Source organism: Myxine glutinosa, chromosome 2, assembly GCF_964187855.1.
Source record: "Myxine glutinosa chromosome 2, kmMyxGlut1.1, whole genome shotgun sequence".
NCBI classification, from domain to species: Eukaryota; Metazoa; Chordata; class Myxini; order Myxiniformes; family Myxinidae; genus Myxine; species Myxine glutinosa.
Window position 1 is genome coordinate 101,183,237 of NC_136262.1, and position 20,405 is coordinate 101,203,641.

A 20,405-nucleotide genomic window follows, 5' to 3' on the forward strand; every position below is an offset into this window, starting at 1 on the left:
TGAAGTTTTCTCTTGCGGCCACATCCAGGGAGGTTGGCTACAGTGCCATGGGCCTTAAACTTCCTGATAACATTGCTTAGGATGGACACAGGAAAATCAAGGTCTATGGAGATGGACTTGTTGTCTTGAGATTGCCCATGCTTGGCTACAATCTTGTGTCTGACCTCCTCATACAATTCTCTGGTTTTCTTTCTTTTCTCCATGCTCATTGCGGTCCACAGAGTGACACAAAACAGCAGAATGACTCCTTTTCTCGAATCAAACTGATTGAATGAGTGATTTTTATATTGCAGACACCTGCAACTCACCATAGGTGAGTTCAATTCCAAAGTAACGGAGAATCACCTGCTTCAAATCTAATTATTTCTTACAACTTCTAAAAGGGGACAATAAATATTATCCGGGCCATTTTACGATTTCTGTGTGGAATAAGCTAAGATTTAGTCATGTTTTCAGCTTTTTTTGTTTTGTTCCACTGCAAACTAAAGAAATACATTTGTGGATACCAAAATATTTTTTAATTTCAACAATTTTCTGGAAGAAATGGTGCATTCTTTGAAAAAAGTCCAAGGGTCCCAATACTTTTGGCCATTAGGCCACATAAAAAAAAAAAAGTTGTTGAGCGTCCTTTTTTCTCAAAAGTTCGGGTAGGGAGGGAGGTTTTTTTTTTTTGTTTTTTTTTCCCCTACTTTCCATTGAGTTTTGTTGACATGGAAAAATATGAAATAAGGACTCCTTTCTCCTCAAAATGATTTTATTTCTTCATTCATCGGGTTCCATCCTGTGATCCGTGGCCGTGTCTGCAGCCAACACAAATTTGAGAAATGAGCCAAGAGTCTTTGTCACATCAGAAACTTTGCAAGCTGGTGAAACTTTCGTCATGTCAGTTTTACTGGGGCCGGCGAATAATAATAATAATAATTCATTTATTTTGTATAGCGCTTTTCATGAAGCCCAAAGGCGCTTTGACAGAGTGCAAAACATAATGCATAACAATACTTTGACAAAAGTACCGTGTGTATCGTCAGGCAATGGCTCCCTATCCCCATCATACTTGCCGTCTGAGAACTCTGCATAGAAGTCCGAGATTGTAACATCCAACTCGATATTGCACGCAAACCAGTCCTTCACCGTCTTGGAAGAGCCCTCACAGGCTATTGCTGCGATCACAATAGGCATTTCAAGCCGATTCTAGCACGAATCAATACAGATTTCAGCGGGAAAAATCTCACACAATAGCCGCCATGAATGGCCAACGTAAAATGGGTGAAGTTGCCCGAGGCACTTGCGACGCTCTGCGCAGCACGCACTGCGCATGCGGTGCAGAACGGCGCCAAATTTGAATGTGAAAAGATCGTTTTTTATGATTTTTTTCAAAATAAAAAATAAAAAAAGTTTCGGGTCGGGTGTGTTTCGTAGGGTCGGGCGGGGACGATCAACAACTCTTTTTTTAAATCTGGCCTTACTGTACAGGGAGTCCTCTTTGTACGCTCATTCAACCAACGCTTTTTCACATTAACGCTTTCAAAGAACTTTTCAAAGAACCAGAGTTTTCGGTGAACACTCCGTCATTTTCGCGTTAACGCTTTTTCTCTCCGTGGGGTGACAAAAGAGTAGATCGAATAGCTGAACGGAGAATGTATATTTCTCACCCAGCGCTTCACATAAGAAGTTGTGGTGCGTGTATACTGTACTGTATAAGCGCACCAACTGTTTCCATTCATTCGTTGAACGGCGTTTGTTCATGTTTTTCCCCTTTCATTCCTTCCCACATCAGTCCTTCACAAGATATCCATTTATACCAGAGCACAGTGTGTTTGTTGAAAACCAAACCTGCTCGTTCATTCGTGTGATTGCGGTTTTCTCCCTTCATTCCTTCCCACCTCAGTCTTTCACAAGATATCAATTTATACCAGAGCACCATGCGTTTGTTGAAAGCCGAATCTGCTCGTTCATTTGTGTGATCGTGTTTTTCCCTCCTCATTCCTTCCCACCTCAGTCCTTCACAAGATATCCATTTATACCAGAGCACCGTGTGCTTGTTGAAAGCCGAACTGCTCGTTCACTCGTGGTGTGATCGCGTTTGTTGAAAGGCTAAACCTATCATGACTGGAAAACGCCAGACAACTCCTACAGCAGCTACTCCAGCCAAACAACAACAACATGCATTTTAAGGCCATTTTCCCTGCTAGAGCAGGGGTTAGCCTTGCGGTCCCCATGACAATCTTCTCCATTTTGCCCTATTTTCTGCATCTCTCCTTGTTAACCCCCTTGCCCGCATTTCTTCTTCCACCATCTTTAGCCAAGTCTTTCTCGGTCTTCCCCGTCCTCTACTTCCTTCTACATCAATTTCCATCACTCTTCTCAACCAGTCACTTTCATCCTTCCTCAACACATGACCAAACCATCTCAGCCTGTTCCTCTTCACAGCATCAATCACAGGCAATATTACCATCATCTTTCGCAATTCATCATTTGTCTTCCTCTCTCTCAACGATACTCCGCACATCCATCGAACCATTCGCATTTCCACCCTTTCCAGCCTTCGTTGCTGCTCTACGTTCATTACCCATGTCTCGCTCCCATAAATCATAACACTTCTCACACATGCAGCATACACCTTTCCCTTCAGCTTCAGCGACACTCTCCTCCTCATCAGCACGCCACTCAGTTCCCGAAACTTCTTCCATGCACATCTCACTCGAGCAACCGTTGCCGAGTTGCCGAGACTCCAGCCAAAAAATCACAAAAATCGATCACTTTACAGGTGGAGATAGATGGGGTGAAACGTGTTGAGCATGGGGAGCGCCTCGTGGATGTCCTGCCTCTTAATCACAGTGTACCATACGGTACCTATTGAATCCTCTCCCATTCCCACCCAGATGTCTCCAGGCCTTGACACGCAAATGCTGCCACTTCCTTTCATGAATTTATTTTATTGTACACCGCTCCTTTCCTATGCCATCTCCAGGCGCTGCACGATGTCATTGCCGGGCACTGAAGGGGGCCTGGCAATGACGCGCACTGAAAGGGAGTACTCAGTTTTCACTCTGGTTTCTTGTTTGTTTGTTTGTTTTCTTGTTTGTTTGTTTGTCCGGGCGATATCGCAGCCATCCTTTGAGCTCGGAGGCTGAAATTTTGACACAATAGTGAGCAAGTGCTTTGGCAAAAACGCGATTTTTTATTTTTTGATTAATAAATTAATTAGTTACTTAATTATTATCCATTCATTAAGTACTTATTTATTTCCTTTCTCATCTGGACAATATCTTGGGCACCTTTTGAGCTAGGAAGCTGATATTTGGACATGACAGTGATCAAGTGATGTGGCTATAAAGGATATTTTTGATTTATCGATTATTTATTTACTAATTAATCAATTAATTATTTAATTTTTTCGATTAATGACTTATTTAATTCATTTTCAAAAAGTTACAGCTTCGGATGATGCACTGGTGCTTTAGGTATGCTATCAGCCAATTGATTAAGAAAACATTTCATGATCATTATTTATTGATTTTAATTATGCAATTAATCAATCAATTATTGTACACCTCTCCCTCCCAATACAGTCTCTATGCACTAGAGGATGTTATATATTTATTTGGCATGGGGGCGGTGTACTTTGAATATACCTGTACTTGTTTAAATAATCTTTGGTGATGTCTTATGTAGATTTATTAAAGTTCTTTATTATTTATTCTATTGTTTTTTTTATTCATGTTCTGTATTATTTATACATACTTTTGTTTTTTAATGTTATCATGTCCTCAAATTTTTAGCCAGGAACATGTACCTCGGATGTAACATTGTTCTTATGGGAAAAAGAAATCTGATTTACAATTTTTCGCATAATACTTCACTTTGTGGGAACACATCATGAGCGTTAAGCAAGGACTCTCGTTATATATATATATATATATATATATATATATATATATATATATATATATATATATATATATATATATATATATATATATATATATATATATATATATATATATATATATATATATATATACAGTATATATATATATATGTATATATATATATATACATACACGAGGTGTGTTCAAAAAGTATGCGACCTTAATTTGTCGTGCGTAAACAAATGAAGCTAGGGAGGCGTTGATTGGTGCACGTATGTAGGCGATCCTAATGCGCACGCGTGAATTTTTTCCCACCTGCAGAAGCTGTCATTCGACGGCAGACCGCCGATGAGTGAGGAAGTGTAAGTGAGCGCCGTCGGATTTTCGTTTTTGACAAAATGACGGAAAAACTTGAACAACGCTACTGCATCAAATTTTGTATAAAGCTTGGCGATTCCCAAGTGGAAACGATCCGCAAGATTCAACAGGCCTTCGGCGACGAAGCAATGAGCACCACACAGATAAAGGAGTGGTACAACCGCTTCAAAGATGGCCGCAAATCAGTGGAGAGTGAAGCACGTTCGGGTAGGCCCTCAACATCCCGAAATGAGATCGTCATTGACCAATTGAGGACCCTGGTGATGCAGGATCGTCGAATCACGATCAGAGAACTTGCAGACGAGGTGGGCGTCAGCATTGGATCCGTTCATTCCATTATGAAGGAGGATTTGGGCTTCAGGAGAATCTCAGCGAAGTTCGTACCAAAGCTGCTAACGATTGAGCAGAAGCAACTCCGTTTGGAGATCGCACAGGACATGCTGGAGACTGTGAACAGCGATCCCAGCTTCCTCAACACAGTGATCACTGGCGATGAGTCCTGGGTTTATGGGTACGACCCAGAAACCAAGTTGCAGTCATCACAATGGAAGCATCCAACATCCCCGAGGCCAAAAAAAGCAAGGCAGGTCCGCAGCAATGTCAAAGTCATGCTGACCGTCTTCTTCGACTCCAGTGGCGTGGTTCATCACGAGTACGCACCACACGGCACAACCATCACCAAGGAGTATTACCAAGAGGTTCTGCGTCGCCTTCGTGACGCTGTGCGACGCAAACGGCCGGACCTGTGGGCAGCGGGCAATTGGCAGCTCCATCACGATAACGCACCCCGCCCATTCTTCACATTTGATACAGAGTTTCTTGGCCAAACACAACACACCTGTGCTTCGTCAGGCTCCCTACTCTCCCGACATGGCTCCGTGTGACTTCTGGCTTTTCTCCAAGCTGAAAATGCCCCTGAAAGGGACCAGATTTCAGTCCAGAGAAGACATCATGCGGAATGCGACGGACCAGCTGCGCGCCATCCCAAAAGAGGCGTTCCAGCGCTGCTTCCGACAGTGGCAGAACCGTTGGGAGAAGTGTGTGGCAGCCCAAGGGGACTACTTTGAAGGAGATTAGTGTAAGTTTGTTGTATCTGGATACGAGTATTTTTTATGAACAAAGGTCGGATACTTTTTGAACACACCTCGTATATATATATATATATATATATATATATATATATATATATATATATATATATATATATATATATATATATATATATATATATATATATATATATATATATATAGAGTCATCCCTCGCTATATCGCGCTTCACTTTTCGCAGCTTCGGTACATCGCGGGTTTTTCTCGCTAGTATATGTAAAATTATATATCGGATTTTTCATTATATCGCAGGATTCTGCGGCCTATAGGTATTTTTATTTTTTTAGATTTTAATTATTTTTGCGGTAAAATAAGCATTTTCTAGCCTAAAAAATTAATAATAATAAAAATAAAAATATAACACATTAATTAAAACCTATATTAAAAGAATATTACAGTAAATCGAAATAAAATACGCATTATAAATGAGTAGACAAAGAATCGCGCATTTTGAAAGTCCCGTATTCTGGGGGTAATTAACTTGTCCATGATTCTGGGGGTAATTAACCCATCCGTAAGGAGGGTTCTTGGACGGTTCTTTGCTACTTTAAGTAATTTGCAAGGTTGATGCCAAACTGTGTCCTGCAGTTTAATGATCAATATGGTTTTAAGAGTCATCATACTTTGGGTAACCTCTAATTTACAATAACTTATGTTTACAACTTAGACACATGATCATGATGACGATTTCAATGATGTTGTCTAAAGCTGCAATTAAATTAAGTCGCTGAGTAACATGAATGACCGAGGTTGTGGAGGATGGGATTTTTCGGTCATTACCTTTTGATACAGATGAGATATCTGCTTCATCACTGCATCAGATCAGGAATAACCACCCTCACCTCCTCTCCACCCCCCACTGCTTCCTACAAATTAACCATCAGGAAGCTGCTGCATATGCAAGAGGAAGCTAATGCATTTCTTATTAATTTTCAAAATTAATCATCATCTCTATTTTGAATAGCTCATGAAGACTTCTTTATGCTTAGGCCTCAGGTTTGATTAAAGGCACTTTTGTCAATTATTGCCTTTTGCTTTCAAAAACACAATTTGCATCAATGTAAATACTTTGTTGTACTGTACTTGTGTAGTTCCATGATCATATGTGTATTGTGTATGTTTGTTTGTTAATTAATTGCAATTATAAAAGAACTTGCATCAATGTACTGTACAGCTATATATACACGTACAAATATTTTTCTAATACGTAAGGACTAAGGATGGGTCTCAAAAGTGTGTTTAAGAGTGTAGAAAGGGTTCATAAGAGCGTGGGAAAGGTTTATAAGAGTATGGGGAGGGTTTTTAAAGGCTTAAAATATATTAAAATAATAAAATAAATATATGGTTTCTACTTCGCGGATTTTCACCTATCACGGGGGGATCTGGAATGTAACCCCCGCGATAAACGAGGGATGACTGTATATATATATTGTGTATATATATATATATATATATATATATATATATATATATATATATATATATATATATATATATATATATAATATAATATTATATATATATATATATATATATATATATATATATATATATACACAACAACAACAACATGCATTTTAAGGCCATTTTCCCTGCTAGAGCGGGGGTTAGCCTTGCGGTCTCCACGACAATCCCCTCCATATATATATTAAATGCGTCAAAACCTCCCCAACGCGAGGGTGTGTTTCGCATTTACGCGATCGTGGCTGGTGTTTTCCCAAAGATTTACTGTATATTATTCTTATTCCTTATTACTGTACTGTACTTTACTTAACCCTTGTACACACAAGGCAGGTGTTCTTAGGCTAAAAAGACCCCCCTTGTGTGGACAAGGGTTAATTAATATTTAATTTATACATACGATGATACGAGTCCCCACCTGCCGATCGCAGTTCGATTTTACATTCTGGATTAATTGCGACAAAAACGGCCGGCGTTTCCCCAAAGATTTTATTCTTTTTCCTTATTACCTTGCTTAATTACTATTTAATTTATGTACACGCGCAGCACGAGCTGCCACTTGTCAACATCTCCGAACCTGCCACCATAAGTGAGCTTACGTCGATCATTATGTCTCCCACCCAGATCATTATGATCATTATGGCTCCCATCGTCGATCATCATCACCCAAACCTCCAACAACCACCTCACAATAAGGTGTTATTTTGCAATAATACAGTACTATTATGATACGAACACTTATTTTAATGTATATTTAATAATGCTGCACCCTTCCATACAAAGAAACATGTAAAAAAAGGAAGAAAGGCTGTTTTAGGGTCAGTTTTTTGGGAGCCTGGAACATATCCCCAATTTCCCCATACGCTTAATGATTCCTCCAATGCGAATTCCTACAACACGAGGTTATTCCAGTACGTATCCCCCACGTTGGAGGAAGTTTTACTGTATATATATATATATATATATATATATATATATATATATATATATATATATATATATATATATATATATATAAATATACATGCAGACTTGGCATTTAATATGGAATATTTTTTTTGTGGGGGTGAACTTACTTTTCAAGATGACCTAGAACCAAAAGTTCATTGGAATTATGTTGAAATTATTCTAGATTTTGTTAATGTTACCATCATCTTTCAAAGAAACAAAAACCACATTTGACATTTCGAAGCAAATAAATTGATCCTTGAAAGTGATGTAAACTGATATCGAACTCAATTCACGGACAGTACTGTGTTAAACTTCTGTACGTTTTCCAGAAGTATCTCTTTATTTTGCACATTAGCCAAAATATTTTTCAAAAAAAACAAAAGCTAAATTATGACTGGGATTACGGACAGTAAAATTACAGTTCAGTACTTCGTGTAACCCCCACGAGTATTCAGGAGAGCACGTACACGTCGAGGCATGCTGTTCACGAGATTTGCCAAGGTTTGGACAGGAATCGCTTGCCATGCAGTTACAATAGCCTGCTGCAATTCACGCACAGAGGTCGGCTGCTGGTCCAAGTTGTCGATTTGACACGTTAATTCTACCCACAAGTTCTCTATCGGATTCATATCCGGGGACATGGCGAGCCACTCCATATGCTCTACACCACGGTCAGCAAGAAAGTGTTGGATCATGCAAGCACGATGAGGCCGTGCATTGTCATCTTGGAAGACAAAGTTTCCTCGAAAGGCTGCACGAGCAAATGTAAGCAATGTTTCTTCCAGAATGACCCTGTACTTGAACTGGTTCAGGTTTCCATTCAGAACAACCAGGTCAGTTTTGCCCCCTGCATGAAAAGCAGCCCAAACGATCACCCCACCACCTCCAGCTTGGACTCTTGGCACTATACAATCTTCGTTGTGGGCTTCATGCACTTGTCTGCACACTCGGACATGGCCATCTTGACGATAGACCATAAATCTAGACTCGTCACTGAAGGTCACGTGATTCCAGTGTCCTGGCTGCCATTGACGGTGCTCTCTGGCCCACTGCAATAGGCGCTGGCTGTGTTGTCTGGTCAGGCGTGGCTTTCTCAGGGGACGCCTGGCACGATAGCCTGCTTGAACCAGTCGTTGGTTGACTAGCCTTCTGGATACAGGCACATTTGTCAGTTGCTGCCACTCAGCCCTAAGCCGATTAGCTGACTTGGTACGGCCATTGCAGACTAACCGGTGTAGCTGGCGATCATCTCTCCTTGTGGTTCTGCGTGGACGTCCTGGCCTCGGTGTTGAAGTAGGGACACCCCTCTGAGCATTTCGTTTCAGGATCTTTGACACCTGACCTTGAGTGATGCCATACTGCCGAGCAATAGCACGCTGTTTCATGCCGTAATTTCGTAAAGCCACCACTCCATGACAAACAGCATTGTCGAGTTGACGGACCATCTCCAGAGAAAGCGGCAATAACTTTTGTAGACGTGCAGCAGTTGTTTTCCACTAATACAGAATGCAACAACCCTTATATACCCGATTGTGAAGCCAATCGTCAAATGTACCTGTCCTTACATTTTGTCACGCCACCTGTGATATAATCCTGTTATTGACTTCTTGCTGCGAAAGACAATCAGTGACATGGTTCTTTCAACAAAGACATCACCGAAGGGTAAAAGAAACTCACCAGATTGATATACTGAGTTCAGAAAGTAAACCCAAGTCAAGAACAAAAAAATATTCCATATTAAATGCCAAGTCTGTATATATATATATATATCTATATATATCTATATATATCTATATATATCTATATATATATATATATATATATATATATATATATATATATATATATATATATATATATATATATATATATATACATATATATACATATACATATATATATATATATATATATATATATATATATATATATATATATATATATATATATATATATATATATATATATATATATATATATATATATTACAGGGGGGTTGACTCAGCCTGTCATCCTTCCGAGGTTTTTACAGTCACGTGAAAAAGTAAGTACACCCCGTATCGAGGTTGAAGGGCCGAAACGGGATGACGCTGAGGACCTCGACTGAGGTCCCGGTCAGTGCGGCACACTTGTGACCAGGTGTGTTTTGAACTTATGCAGTCACGTGAAAAAGTAAGTACACCCCATGTAAAGTTTTTAAAATGTTTGTGCTGGTGATACCAGTGACTCCCAGGAAAGACTGGGTGGCGACCAGGAATAGGCTGGTGATGCTGGAGAGACAGCATCGGGGGCAGGTGGCCTTGTCAGAGCCGGATGGGTTGTGTGCATAAGGTGGGTGAGGAGGAGGTACAGCAACGCAGTGCCTTTGAAAAGGGGACACGTAAGCCGGCCAGGAGAAACAGCCAGGTAGCAAGCCACAGTGTTGTATGTCCTGGGGTTGTACTTCAGCAGGGAAAGGATGTGAGGAGGAGAGTGAAATGGCCAGGTATGGGAGAAAGGGAAGTATGAAGGTGGGTGTTTGAGTGTTCCACCATGTTTGTTTGGTGCTGTGGATTCTGGATGTGGAGGCCATTTTGTTATTGTAGTCTGCATTCGCACTGGCTGGGGGTGGGGGTATGTACGCATCTAGGTGTAGTTGCTGCATGTGGATGTGTATGTGCCCCTGCTGGCCCACCTTAGCTGACCATATCGAGGTTGAAGGGCCGAAACGGGATGACGCTGAGGACCTCGACTGAGGACCCGGTCAGTGCGGCACACTTGTGACCAGGTGTGTTTTGAACTCATGCAGTCACGTGAAAAAGTAAGTACACCGCATGTAAAGTTTTGACTTTTTCAACATATTTCAACATACAGCTATTTGATCTTCATTTCAACAATATTGATAGATAAAGGTGATATAATATTACAAATATCATGAAACATTTACATTTTGTAGTCCATTGTATAATTTAAATAAACATAAATGCAAATTTCGCATGTGGAAAAAGTAAGTACACCCCTACATTTATCACTACTTCAAATACCTAAAATTAGAATCAGGTGCACCAGCTCAGGTGCAAATGATTAGAACATCGTTAGAGAGGATCTTGGAGGAACCTGTCTTATTTAAACCTAAGACATTTAGTTTGGTTTGCTCTTTGTTGTTGAAGTGTGCGGCGTCACCATGCCTAGATCAAAAGAGCTCTCTGAGGCCTTCAGAAAGAAGGTTATAGATGCCTACGAGTCTGGGAAGGGATTTAAAAAGATCTCCAAACAATTTGAAATCAATCATTCGAAAGTCCGGACGATCATCTACAAGTGGAGAAGATTCCAAACAACTGCCAACTTGTTCAGGCCAGGCCGACCCAGCAAGTTCAGCCCGAGAGCAGACCGCAAGATGCTGAAAGAAGTCTCTAAGAACCCCAGAATGTCATCACGGGACCTACAGGTAGCTCTTGCCACTGTTGATGTCAAAGTGCACGAGTCTACCATTAGAAAGAGGCTGCACAAATTTGATCTACATGGGCGGTGTGCCAGGAGGAAACCTTTGCTGTCCAGAAAGAACATCAGGGCAAGACTAAAGTTTGCCAATGTACACCTAGGCAAAGACCAGCACTTCTGGAACAATGTGCTCTGGACAGATGAGTCAAAGGTAGAGCTATTTGGCCACAGTACCAGAAGGCATGTTTGGCGAAAACCAAAGACAGCATTTGACCACAAGAACCTGATACCAACTGTAAAGCATGGTGGTGGAAATATTTTGGTTTGGGGCAGCTTTGCTGCATCAGGGCCTGGGCATCTCACCATCATAGAATCCACTATGATTTCTTCATTGTACCAGAGGGTGCTTGAGGATAATGTGAGGCCATCTGTCGGAAAGTTGAAGCTCAACCGAAGGTGGACCTTGCAACATGACAATGACCCTAAACATACCAGTAAATCCACCAAGGAATGGCTGAAAAGAAAGAAATGGAGGGTTCTGGAATGGCCAAGTCAAAGCCCGGATCTAAATCCCATCGAGATGCTGTGGGGGGATTTGAAACGAGCTGTGCATGCAAGAAACCCCTCAAACATCGCACAGCTGAAAGAATTCTGCATGGAGGAGTGGGCAAACATTTCTCCCATTCGATGTCAGAGACTGGTAGACAGTTATAAGAAATGCCTACTTGAGGTTGTTTCTGCCAAAGGGGGCAACACCTCCTATTAGAGCCAAGGGTGTACTTACTTTTTCCACATGCGAAATTTGCATTTATGTTTATTTAAATTATTCAATGGACTACAAAATGTAAATGTTTCATGATATTTGTTATATTATATCACCTTTATCTATCAATATTGTTGAAATGAAGATCAAATAGCTGTATGTTGAAATATGTTGAAAAAGTCAAAACTTTACATGGGGTGTACTTACTTTTTCACGTGACTATATATACACACATACAAGAATGTAGAGCTGACAGGATGGCCTAGAGGTACGCACACTCACCTCTAAGCTGTCTAGCCTGAGTTCGAATCCTGACCCAGCTGTCACTCAGTCAGTTCGAAACTGTCAGTTCGGTTTTTCACAGGTACGGTGATTCACCAATGTGTGTGCCGTCCCTCTGATGGACGTTCAACTGGGAGTCCTGTCTGACGTTAACGATCCCATGGTGTCCTTCGCAAAGAGTAGGCGAGTATCGCCGGCACCATCGCTAAATTCCAAATTCCTGCCCTAACTTGGGGAATGTCAGGCCTCGCTAGGCCTGTTTGTGAAAGACTTGGGCCAAGCTTCCCCTGGCCGACCCCACAAGGTGGGATAATCGTGGCCGTTAAAGAGCAACAAAATATGCAAGAATGTATGCATGCATGTATGTATTGTATACATTTATATGGGGGAGTTCCAGCTCATACCAGTATGCTGTGAAAGCTGGTGAGGTTAGTGACTTCACATAAAGCTCCAATCCTCCCCACTAGACTGCGTAGGTACTCCATGGTGTCCTTTCGACTGATAATCTTGGCGTATCGTGGGAATGTTGGGGGAAGCAATCTCTGATTTACCAGTGGCTCAAACCCCATTAGGATTGGCTGATCTGTACAGATTAAGCACCAAACATTCAACATTAGAGATCATTGTGGTTGCTAAAAGGTTGAAGTTTAAATTGATCTAGATACGTCACTCATATTGTGTTCCAAGATAAGATTCAAAAGTTGTTAACTGTTTCACAAATCATCAGAATGCCTCCCCACTTATGTGAGATTTTAATATCGCCAATATGGTTTACTCTCACCCGCTTTTCTCAGTGTGTTTTACCTCCAATGACACCATGTCTTTCACCACCACTTGCATTAAAGTACCTACAACAAGTTATCACAAATAATCAAAAGGTTAATGAAGATAGGAAATAAATGAGGCACCAGAGTGAAATAGTAGGTTGAATACTATGAATTATGTGAGATTCCAAGGTAGAAGATTGGAGAAGACGTAAACTTCAACACAAAAATGAAAAATAAAGAAGAAAAGCTTAGAAGCCCGATATATTTGACTTAAATATCTTGAACAATTGACTTAAATATCTTGGACAATTGACTTAAATATCTTGGACAATTGACTTAAATATCTTGAATAATTGACTGAAATCTCTTAAAAGTGGGCTATTTTTCACATTTGAGATATCGTAAAAAATAGCCCGAGATATATGACTTGAAAGAAGAAATGGAAACATCACAAACAGAATGCACTGATGAGATTCAGTTTGCATTAAAAAGCATGGAAAGGGAAAAAGGCCCTTGGAGAAGATGAAAATTTTTACATTTTGGTTATTATCATCATTTCAATCCACAAAGGCAAGCCGTTCTCAGTTCACTACTGGAGGAAAGCCTCACTTTGGTAATACCAAATGTTCCAGGCCTTAGTGCTTTCATTCCAATTTACTATTCCCTAGTATTGATCAAGCTCATTGCTCCACCTTTTGGGTTGCCTTCCTCAACCACTGATACCACTCCCCATTGGTATCTATACTGTCACTGCTGTGTCCATCTGTTATATGGTGTGCTGCTGATGTGTCCCACCCAATTCCACTTCACAAGTATGATTGTTTTTCAGATGGGCAGAGTCTTGATAGAGAGATGGGTGAAATGTGAGCTGAGATGGGCTGGATATTTGGTGCAGATGGGGGAAGAGAGAATGGCAAAGGGAGCAGACATGTTGAAAAGGGTAGGAGAAAAATATGTGAACCATGGTTGAGATTGGAGGATTGTGTGAGGAAGGACATCAATAAGGTGGGGTGGTTGGAGAGTGGAGAGAGTTGGCTGAGGACAAAGGGAAGTGGAGTACCGTGGTCAAGGCAGAGCAGAAGCTTGGTACCGTTGGACATAAATGAAAGAGAAGAAGAATATATTGTTTTTGGCCCTATCTCTCAGTAGTGAAGAATCACTTTCAAAATTAAAAAATTCTCATTTCCGGATTTGGATCTTCACCAAAATCGAATAAAGTTGTCATTGTCGCACACCCAGCCTTTCACCAAGTTTCTTCTGAATCAGTCCAACACTTTTTGAGATATTGTGCTATGTATGAGAGATTCTTAACCGCTGGTCTGTGGAAGGAGAGCTACCGGTTCATGGAGTAATGCCATCAAAATATATATATATATATTTTTTTTACTGCCACTTACCCGCTAACGACATCCGACGAATCTATATATAATGGAGCAAAAGTATATATTGTTATGTTTGTGGGGGTAGATGGAGGAATCCCATAGTAACGATAGGATTGTATAGTTATAGCATGGACCATGGATGCGTAGGAGACATCTCAATGTATTTAAGTAGGGAAACTGGAGCTTAAGATTGTTTATGTGTATTCACATGAGGGGTGATGCTGTGATAACTAGTTAGGGATTAAGGTTAGTTTTTCCCCAGTATGTGATTTCCCTTTGATACCTTTCCCAACATTTTTGCCTCTACCGCAAGGCCAGCCATGCAAAGCCTCAATTAAACCACCACAGCCGCCAATAAAACCCGAACATTGCCGATCGACAAGTAAGCCCGCCTTAATTAACACTCACACCAAGCAAAGCAAGGAGGCCACAACCTGAAGTTCATGATTGGGCAAGAAGACCGTGGGGTGATTCAATAGAGCTCGGCCATTTGGTCGGTATGATGTCAGGAGAGAAGGTTCAAGAGGAGTGAGAGGAAGAAGAGCACGTCTTGCTCGCTCTCTCAGTGTGGGTTTTTGAACAGAAACTGACGTTGGTGGAGGAGCTGCATCTTTTATTTTGTGTGTGCGCCTGAGAGGATCGCTTTTGCCGAGTCGGCAGGATTTTGAGGGGTTTTTCGGGCACTTCTGAGGCCGTGGTGGACTGGGTCCGCATTGTGCTTCCCCGGACGACACAGGGATCCGAAAGAGGACCACCACAAAGTACCTCATGTTTGTGGTGCCGAGGCGCGCGACTCCGCGGCCATCTTGAGCGCTTCCCACCTGTGGGCTTCGAGCTTCAACGACCACCAAGCTACTAAAAGTCCTCGTTGAGGCCAAAGCTGAGGGCCTGCTGTCTAAAATAAACATTTTATTTTCATTATCTTTTCCCTGTGTGTTGTATTTGTGACTGACTAGAGACGTCTCACCGTAGGAAATATTACATTTACCTCACCTTTCATTTTTATTCCTTGATTTACTTCATTAAATTAATTGTGTGGCATTTCTCATTTGTTGTGTTCGTTTATTCATTGTGGGTTCCAGAAAATTGTTGAAATTAAAAAATGTTTTCGTATCCACGTATGTATTTCTTTGGTTTGCAGTGGAACAAAACAAAAAAAGCTGAAAAAATTACTAAATCATACCTTATTCTACACAGAAATCCTAAAATGGCCCGGACAATATAATTGGCCCCTTTTAGAAGTTGTTAGAAATAATTGGATTTCAAGCAGGTGATTCTCCTTTACTTTGGAATTGAACTCACCTATGGTGAGTTGCAGGTGTCTGCAATATAAAAATCACTCATTCAACAAGTTTGAATAGAGAAAAGGATTCATTCTGCTGTTTTGTGTCACTGTGTGTACCGCAATGAGCATGGAGAAAAGAAAGAACACCAGAGAATTGTCTGAGGAGGTCAGACACAATATTGTAGCCAAGCATGGTCTCAAGGCTACAATTCCATCTCCAGAGACCTTGATGTTCCTGTATCCACCGTACACAATGTTATCAGGAAGTTTAAGGCCCATGGCGCTGCAGCCAACCTCCCTGGACATGGCCGCAATAGAAAACTTGATCGAAGATTGCAGCGAAGGATTGTTCGAATGGTGGAGAAAGCACCTCGATCAACTGCCAAACAGATTCAAGATGACCTTCAGACACAAGGTACGACAGTTTCAACTCGCACCATCCGTCGCCAACTCAATGAAAGGGGGTTCTATGGTAGGAGACCCAGGAGGACCCCATTGCTGAGAGAGAGACATAAGAAAGCCCGACTGGAGTTTGCCAAAACACACCTGAACAAGCCCAAATCCTTCTTGCAGAAGGACAATGACCCCAAACACACTTCAAAAAGCACCCAGGAATGGTTCAAGACAAAATGTTGGACTGTTCTGAAGTGGCCAGCAATGGGTCCAGATCTAAATCCCATTGAAAAGCTGTGGGGAGATCTGAAAACAGCAGTTGGGAGAAGGTACCCTTCAAATCTGGGCGAACTGGAGCATATTGCACAAGAAGAGTGGGCCAAACTGCCAGTAGATAGGTGTAGGAAGGTCATTCATGGCTATAGGAAGTGCTTGACTGCAGTTATTTTGTCCAAAGGCTGTGCTACCAAATATTAAGTCTAGGGTGTCAATAATTTTGGCAATGCCATTTATTCTTTTTTTTATTTATGTTGAAGGATCCAGGCAAGGACTACGTATATAGTCCTCATCGAGGCCAGGCCTAAATAAAAGAGCTGCATTGATAGAAAAGTTAAGAAAGAGAGAATAGTCTCAGAGTTTTTGAGAAAGCAATATTTTGTGGGTAGTGAGAAAATATTTTGAGAAAGCATGTGTTTTTTTTTTTTTTTTTTTTTTTTTTTTTTTTTGTATACAAGATCGAGGCTCGTGAAAGAGCGAACATTAATCACACAGAAAGACAAACCGACACATAAAACATATAACATCGGGAGCAGTAGACAAGATGGGGAGAGGGGGAAGGACACAAACACAACATTTGAGAGCAGGGACCGAGAGACATGGAGACATCGAGAGATCTGAGAGAGGGCGAGGGCTTTGGGGGGGGGGGGGGGGGGCATGGGAAGGGGGCGGTGGGAGAGGTATAAAACATATGGACACTGCCAGGACTTCCAGGAAAGAAGTTGGAATTTCAAACAAGGTGGATCTGGGGTGAATTAGCGGGGGTAGAAAAGATCAAGGTTTTGGATGGGGGAAGATAAGAGATGGTGGTGAACAGCTGTTTTAAAGACCTGGAGGGAGGAGTGGGATTGAAGGGAGTGAGGGAGTTTGTTCCAGAGGCGGGAGAAAAGAGGAATGAAAGAGTGAAGGTGAGCAGAGAGCCGAGATTTCGGCAGTTTAACCATCAGAGGGTTGCTGGCAGATCTTGTGCGACCTGTAGGAATATTTGGGGGACAGAGCACAGAGAGAGCTGGGGGTGCAAGGCCGGAGAGGAGTCGGTAGAAGACAGAAAGACCACCTACCTGCCTGCGGTGAGTGAGTGAAAGGCCCTCAGAGATAGCTTCATCGCGGGAGATTCCAATAATTCTGAAAGCTTTGGTTTCAACAGCGTGAAGCCGAGCTAGGTGTGAGGCAGGAGCACCGGCCCATAGGGGAGAACAGTATTCCATTGAGCTGCGGATGAAAGCCTTGTATGTGGTGAGGAGCTCAGGTGTGCCGAGGAAGGACTTCGCACGACGGAGGATGCCCAGTCGGCGACTGGCTTTGGAGGCCAGCTTGGAAATGTGGTTTTCCCAAGAAAGATCATGGCAGATAGTGAGACCCAAAATTTTGAGCGACAGAACTTCTTGGAGAGGATTGTTGAGAAAGTAGATGGGAGGGTTGTCCAGTCGATCTTTTCGGAGAGACATAGTAAGAGTGTGAGATTTGTCAGGATTGAAAGACATGTTCCACTTGTTTGACCAGTCTGTGATTTTGTCCAGGTCTTCAGAGAGTGAGGAGGCAGCAGACTGCTGATGACTCCACTCTCTGCCGCTCCATTCCTCTTCCCTCAGATCGGCAAAGAGATAGAGAGGATTTTCGAGAGAGTCAGAGAGATCATTGATGAAGACCAGAAAAAGCACGGGGCCCAGAACACTGCCTTGGGGAACTCCAGCCTGAACAGGAAGAGGAGATGAGAGAAACCCATTCATGGCCACACGTTGACGACGACTAGAGAGGAAGTCCGCCAGCCATGCGTGGAGATTTCCATGGATACCAAAGGAGGAGAGTTTGGTGAGCAGAGCGGGGTGCCAGACCGTGTCGAAGGCACGTGATATGTCGAGGGAGACAGCTCTAATTTCCTGTTTGGCATTGAGGACCTCCATCCATTGTTGAGACAGCAGAAGCAGCATGTCCAGAGTAGAGTGACCTGGTCTGAAACCAAATTGATGATCAGAGATCAAGCCATTGGAGAAGAGGAAAGATTTCATATCCGAAGCAATGATGGATTCCATGACTTTGCTGATAATTGGGAGAAGGCTGATTAGTCTGTAGTTGCTAGGATCTGTTTTTGCACCTTTTTTGTGCAAAGCGGTGATGTTGGCTGATTTCCAAGCAGATGGCAGTTGACCTTGAGCAAAAGAGAGGGTGAAGAGAACAGAGAGAGGGTGAGATAGAGCAGCAGAGCAGGATTTTAGGACCCGTGGGCTGATGCCGTCGGGTCCAGTTGCAGAATCAGAGTCGAGGGTTGACAGAAACTTTTCCACCTTGTCAGGAGGAAAGGACACGGAGTCCAGGAGCAGCAGGGTACGACTGGGTATGGTGGGTACAGAGAGGGATGGGTTTGGGACACAAGATTTAGAGGCAAACACAGAGTTGAGGCATTCAGCTTTTTCACGTGCGGAGTCAGCTGTGTAGCCGTTTGAGGTAAGGGAGGGGATGGAGGGGGAACAAACACCAGAAACGGATTTGACCAGACGCCACCAGGATTTGGAAGAGGGAGACAGATAAGAGAGTTCGGTCTTGAGAACGGAGAGATATTGTTTCCTGGCTCTCCTGAGGGTGGACACACACTTGTTTCGGGCTTTGTGAAAGGAAATGAGATTTCCTTCCGTTGGATTTGCTTTCCAGGAGACGAAGGCAAGTTGTTTCTGGGCAACAGCCTCACCACAAGATTCCGTGTACCATGGACGGGAGGAAGGGTATGACAACTGAAGACGAGATGGGATAAATCTGTGCATGAGAGAGAGCAATTTACTTTGGAAGAATTCCCAGGATGAGTTGATGTCAGAGGTGGTAGAGATGGGAGACCAGTCCAGATGATTGATTGCTGCTTGAAGACCGTGCCAGTTGGCCTGTGGAAAGACATGAGAAGGTAAAGAGTTCTGTAGTTTGGCAGTGGTAGGGAAGAAACAAACATCATAACGCATCCACCCTTGAGTTGCCAATTGCCACAAAATAATCATGAGATGTAATGTAGTGGCTTGTATTCCGTGCTTGGAATTCCGTGGTCTCCGTGGAATTCCGTGGAATTCGCTAATGGCGGAGGTATACCAACAGAAAGTTATTGGGAGCAGAAACCGAAGTAATTTCTGTAGAAAATAGAAAGAGAGCCAACTTTGCGACGTAATTAGAGTGGGTCGAGTTTTGAGGTCAGATTGGGAGAGTTCATGAGTCGGATTACTTTTGATTCAATTCTGTCCAGTAAGTATGTGTAACTGGAACCTCCCCAGATGTGAGAGCAGTACATACAAGGACAAATCAATTCTTTATATAGTTGAAACAACTGTTGAGAGGAGAAGAATCTTCGACATCTGAACAGAACTTCTAGTTTATTCGAGGCAGACTTAGCTATTTGTGCAATGTGTGGATTCCAGGATAAATTTGATGTTAGAATAATACCTAGTCGGTTTATTGTCTCACATGGTGTAATTGTGGAGTTTTCAAAGGAGATTGGCGAGTTGAGAGGGGTTTCAGAGACAGAGTTGGGAAGATATTGAGTTTTAGAAGCATTGAATTAACCTGATTACATTTGCCCTACTGGGAAATCTTGTCTAAAAAATTTCTGTTGTAAAAGGATATATTAAGTTGTGAATCAAAAACAAAGGTGTTGTGAAAAATCAATCAGGTCCACAACTTTGTCCCATAGGTAGGTTTAATCTCAATTAGATCTCTGGCATCATCCTGTAAAAATACAGTCATGCAATAGATATCAGGATCTTGGTATCATACAGAGAGGACCGATATAATAGTCAAAGCAAGCGAGTCTAGCATATATGTGCGAGTCTAGCATATACGTACCATTCAAGACTACATGTAAAGTAAATGTCACAGGAGTGGCCAGCGTCGCGGACGTCCCAGGTTTTATAGACGCCCTTCAGTGGCTGAAGCGAGAATGTCTCCTGGGTTCAACTTTGGTATAATTTCACTACATTCTCCCCGCCTTTAGAACTATACTGCCGCTAGGCAGATCGCAAGCATGCGTCAGCATTAATTGATTGGGTACGTCATTCCATGTCAGTCGGTCCACCCGTAGCGGTCGGGGTGG

The 20,405-nt window shown here is 42.1% G+C and overlaps 1 protein-coding gene across 6 annotated transcripts in view; it reads right to left on the reverse strand.

The window, feature by feature from the left end:
- NAA35 (N-alpha-acetyltransferase 35, NatC auxiliary subunit) overlaps positions 1-20,405 on the reverse strand; it is a 161,087-nt gene that overhangs the window by 58,385 nt on the left and 82,297 nt on the right. For all 6 annotated transcript variants that reach the window (XM_068107647.2, XM_068107648.2, XM_068107645.2 and 3 more), the window contains one exon: positions 12,641-12,819. In XM_068107647.2, the coding sequence (XP_067963748.1) occupies positions 12,641-12,819 (179 nt within the window). The remainder of the gene's footprint in view (positions 1-12,640; positions 12,820-20,405) is intronic.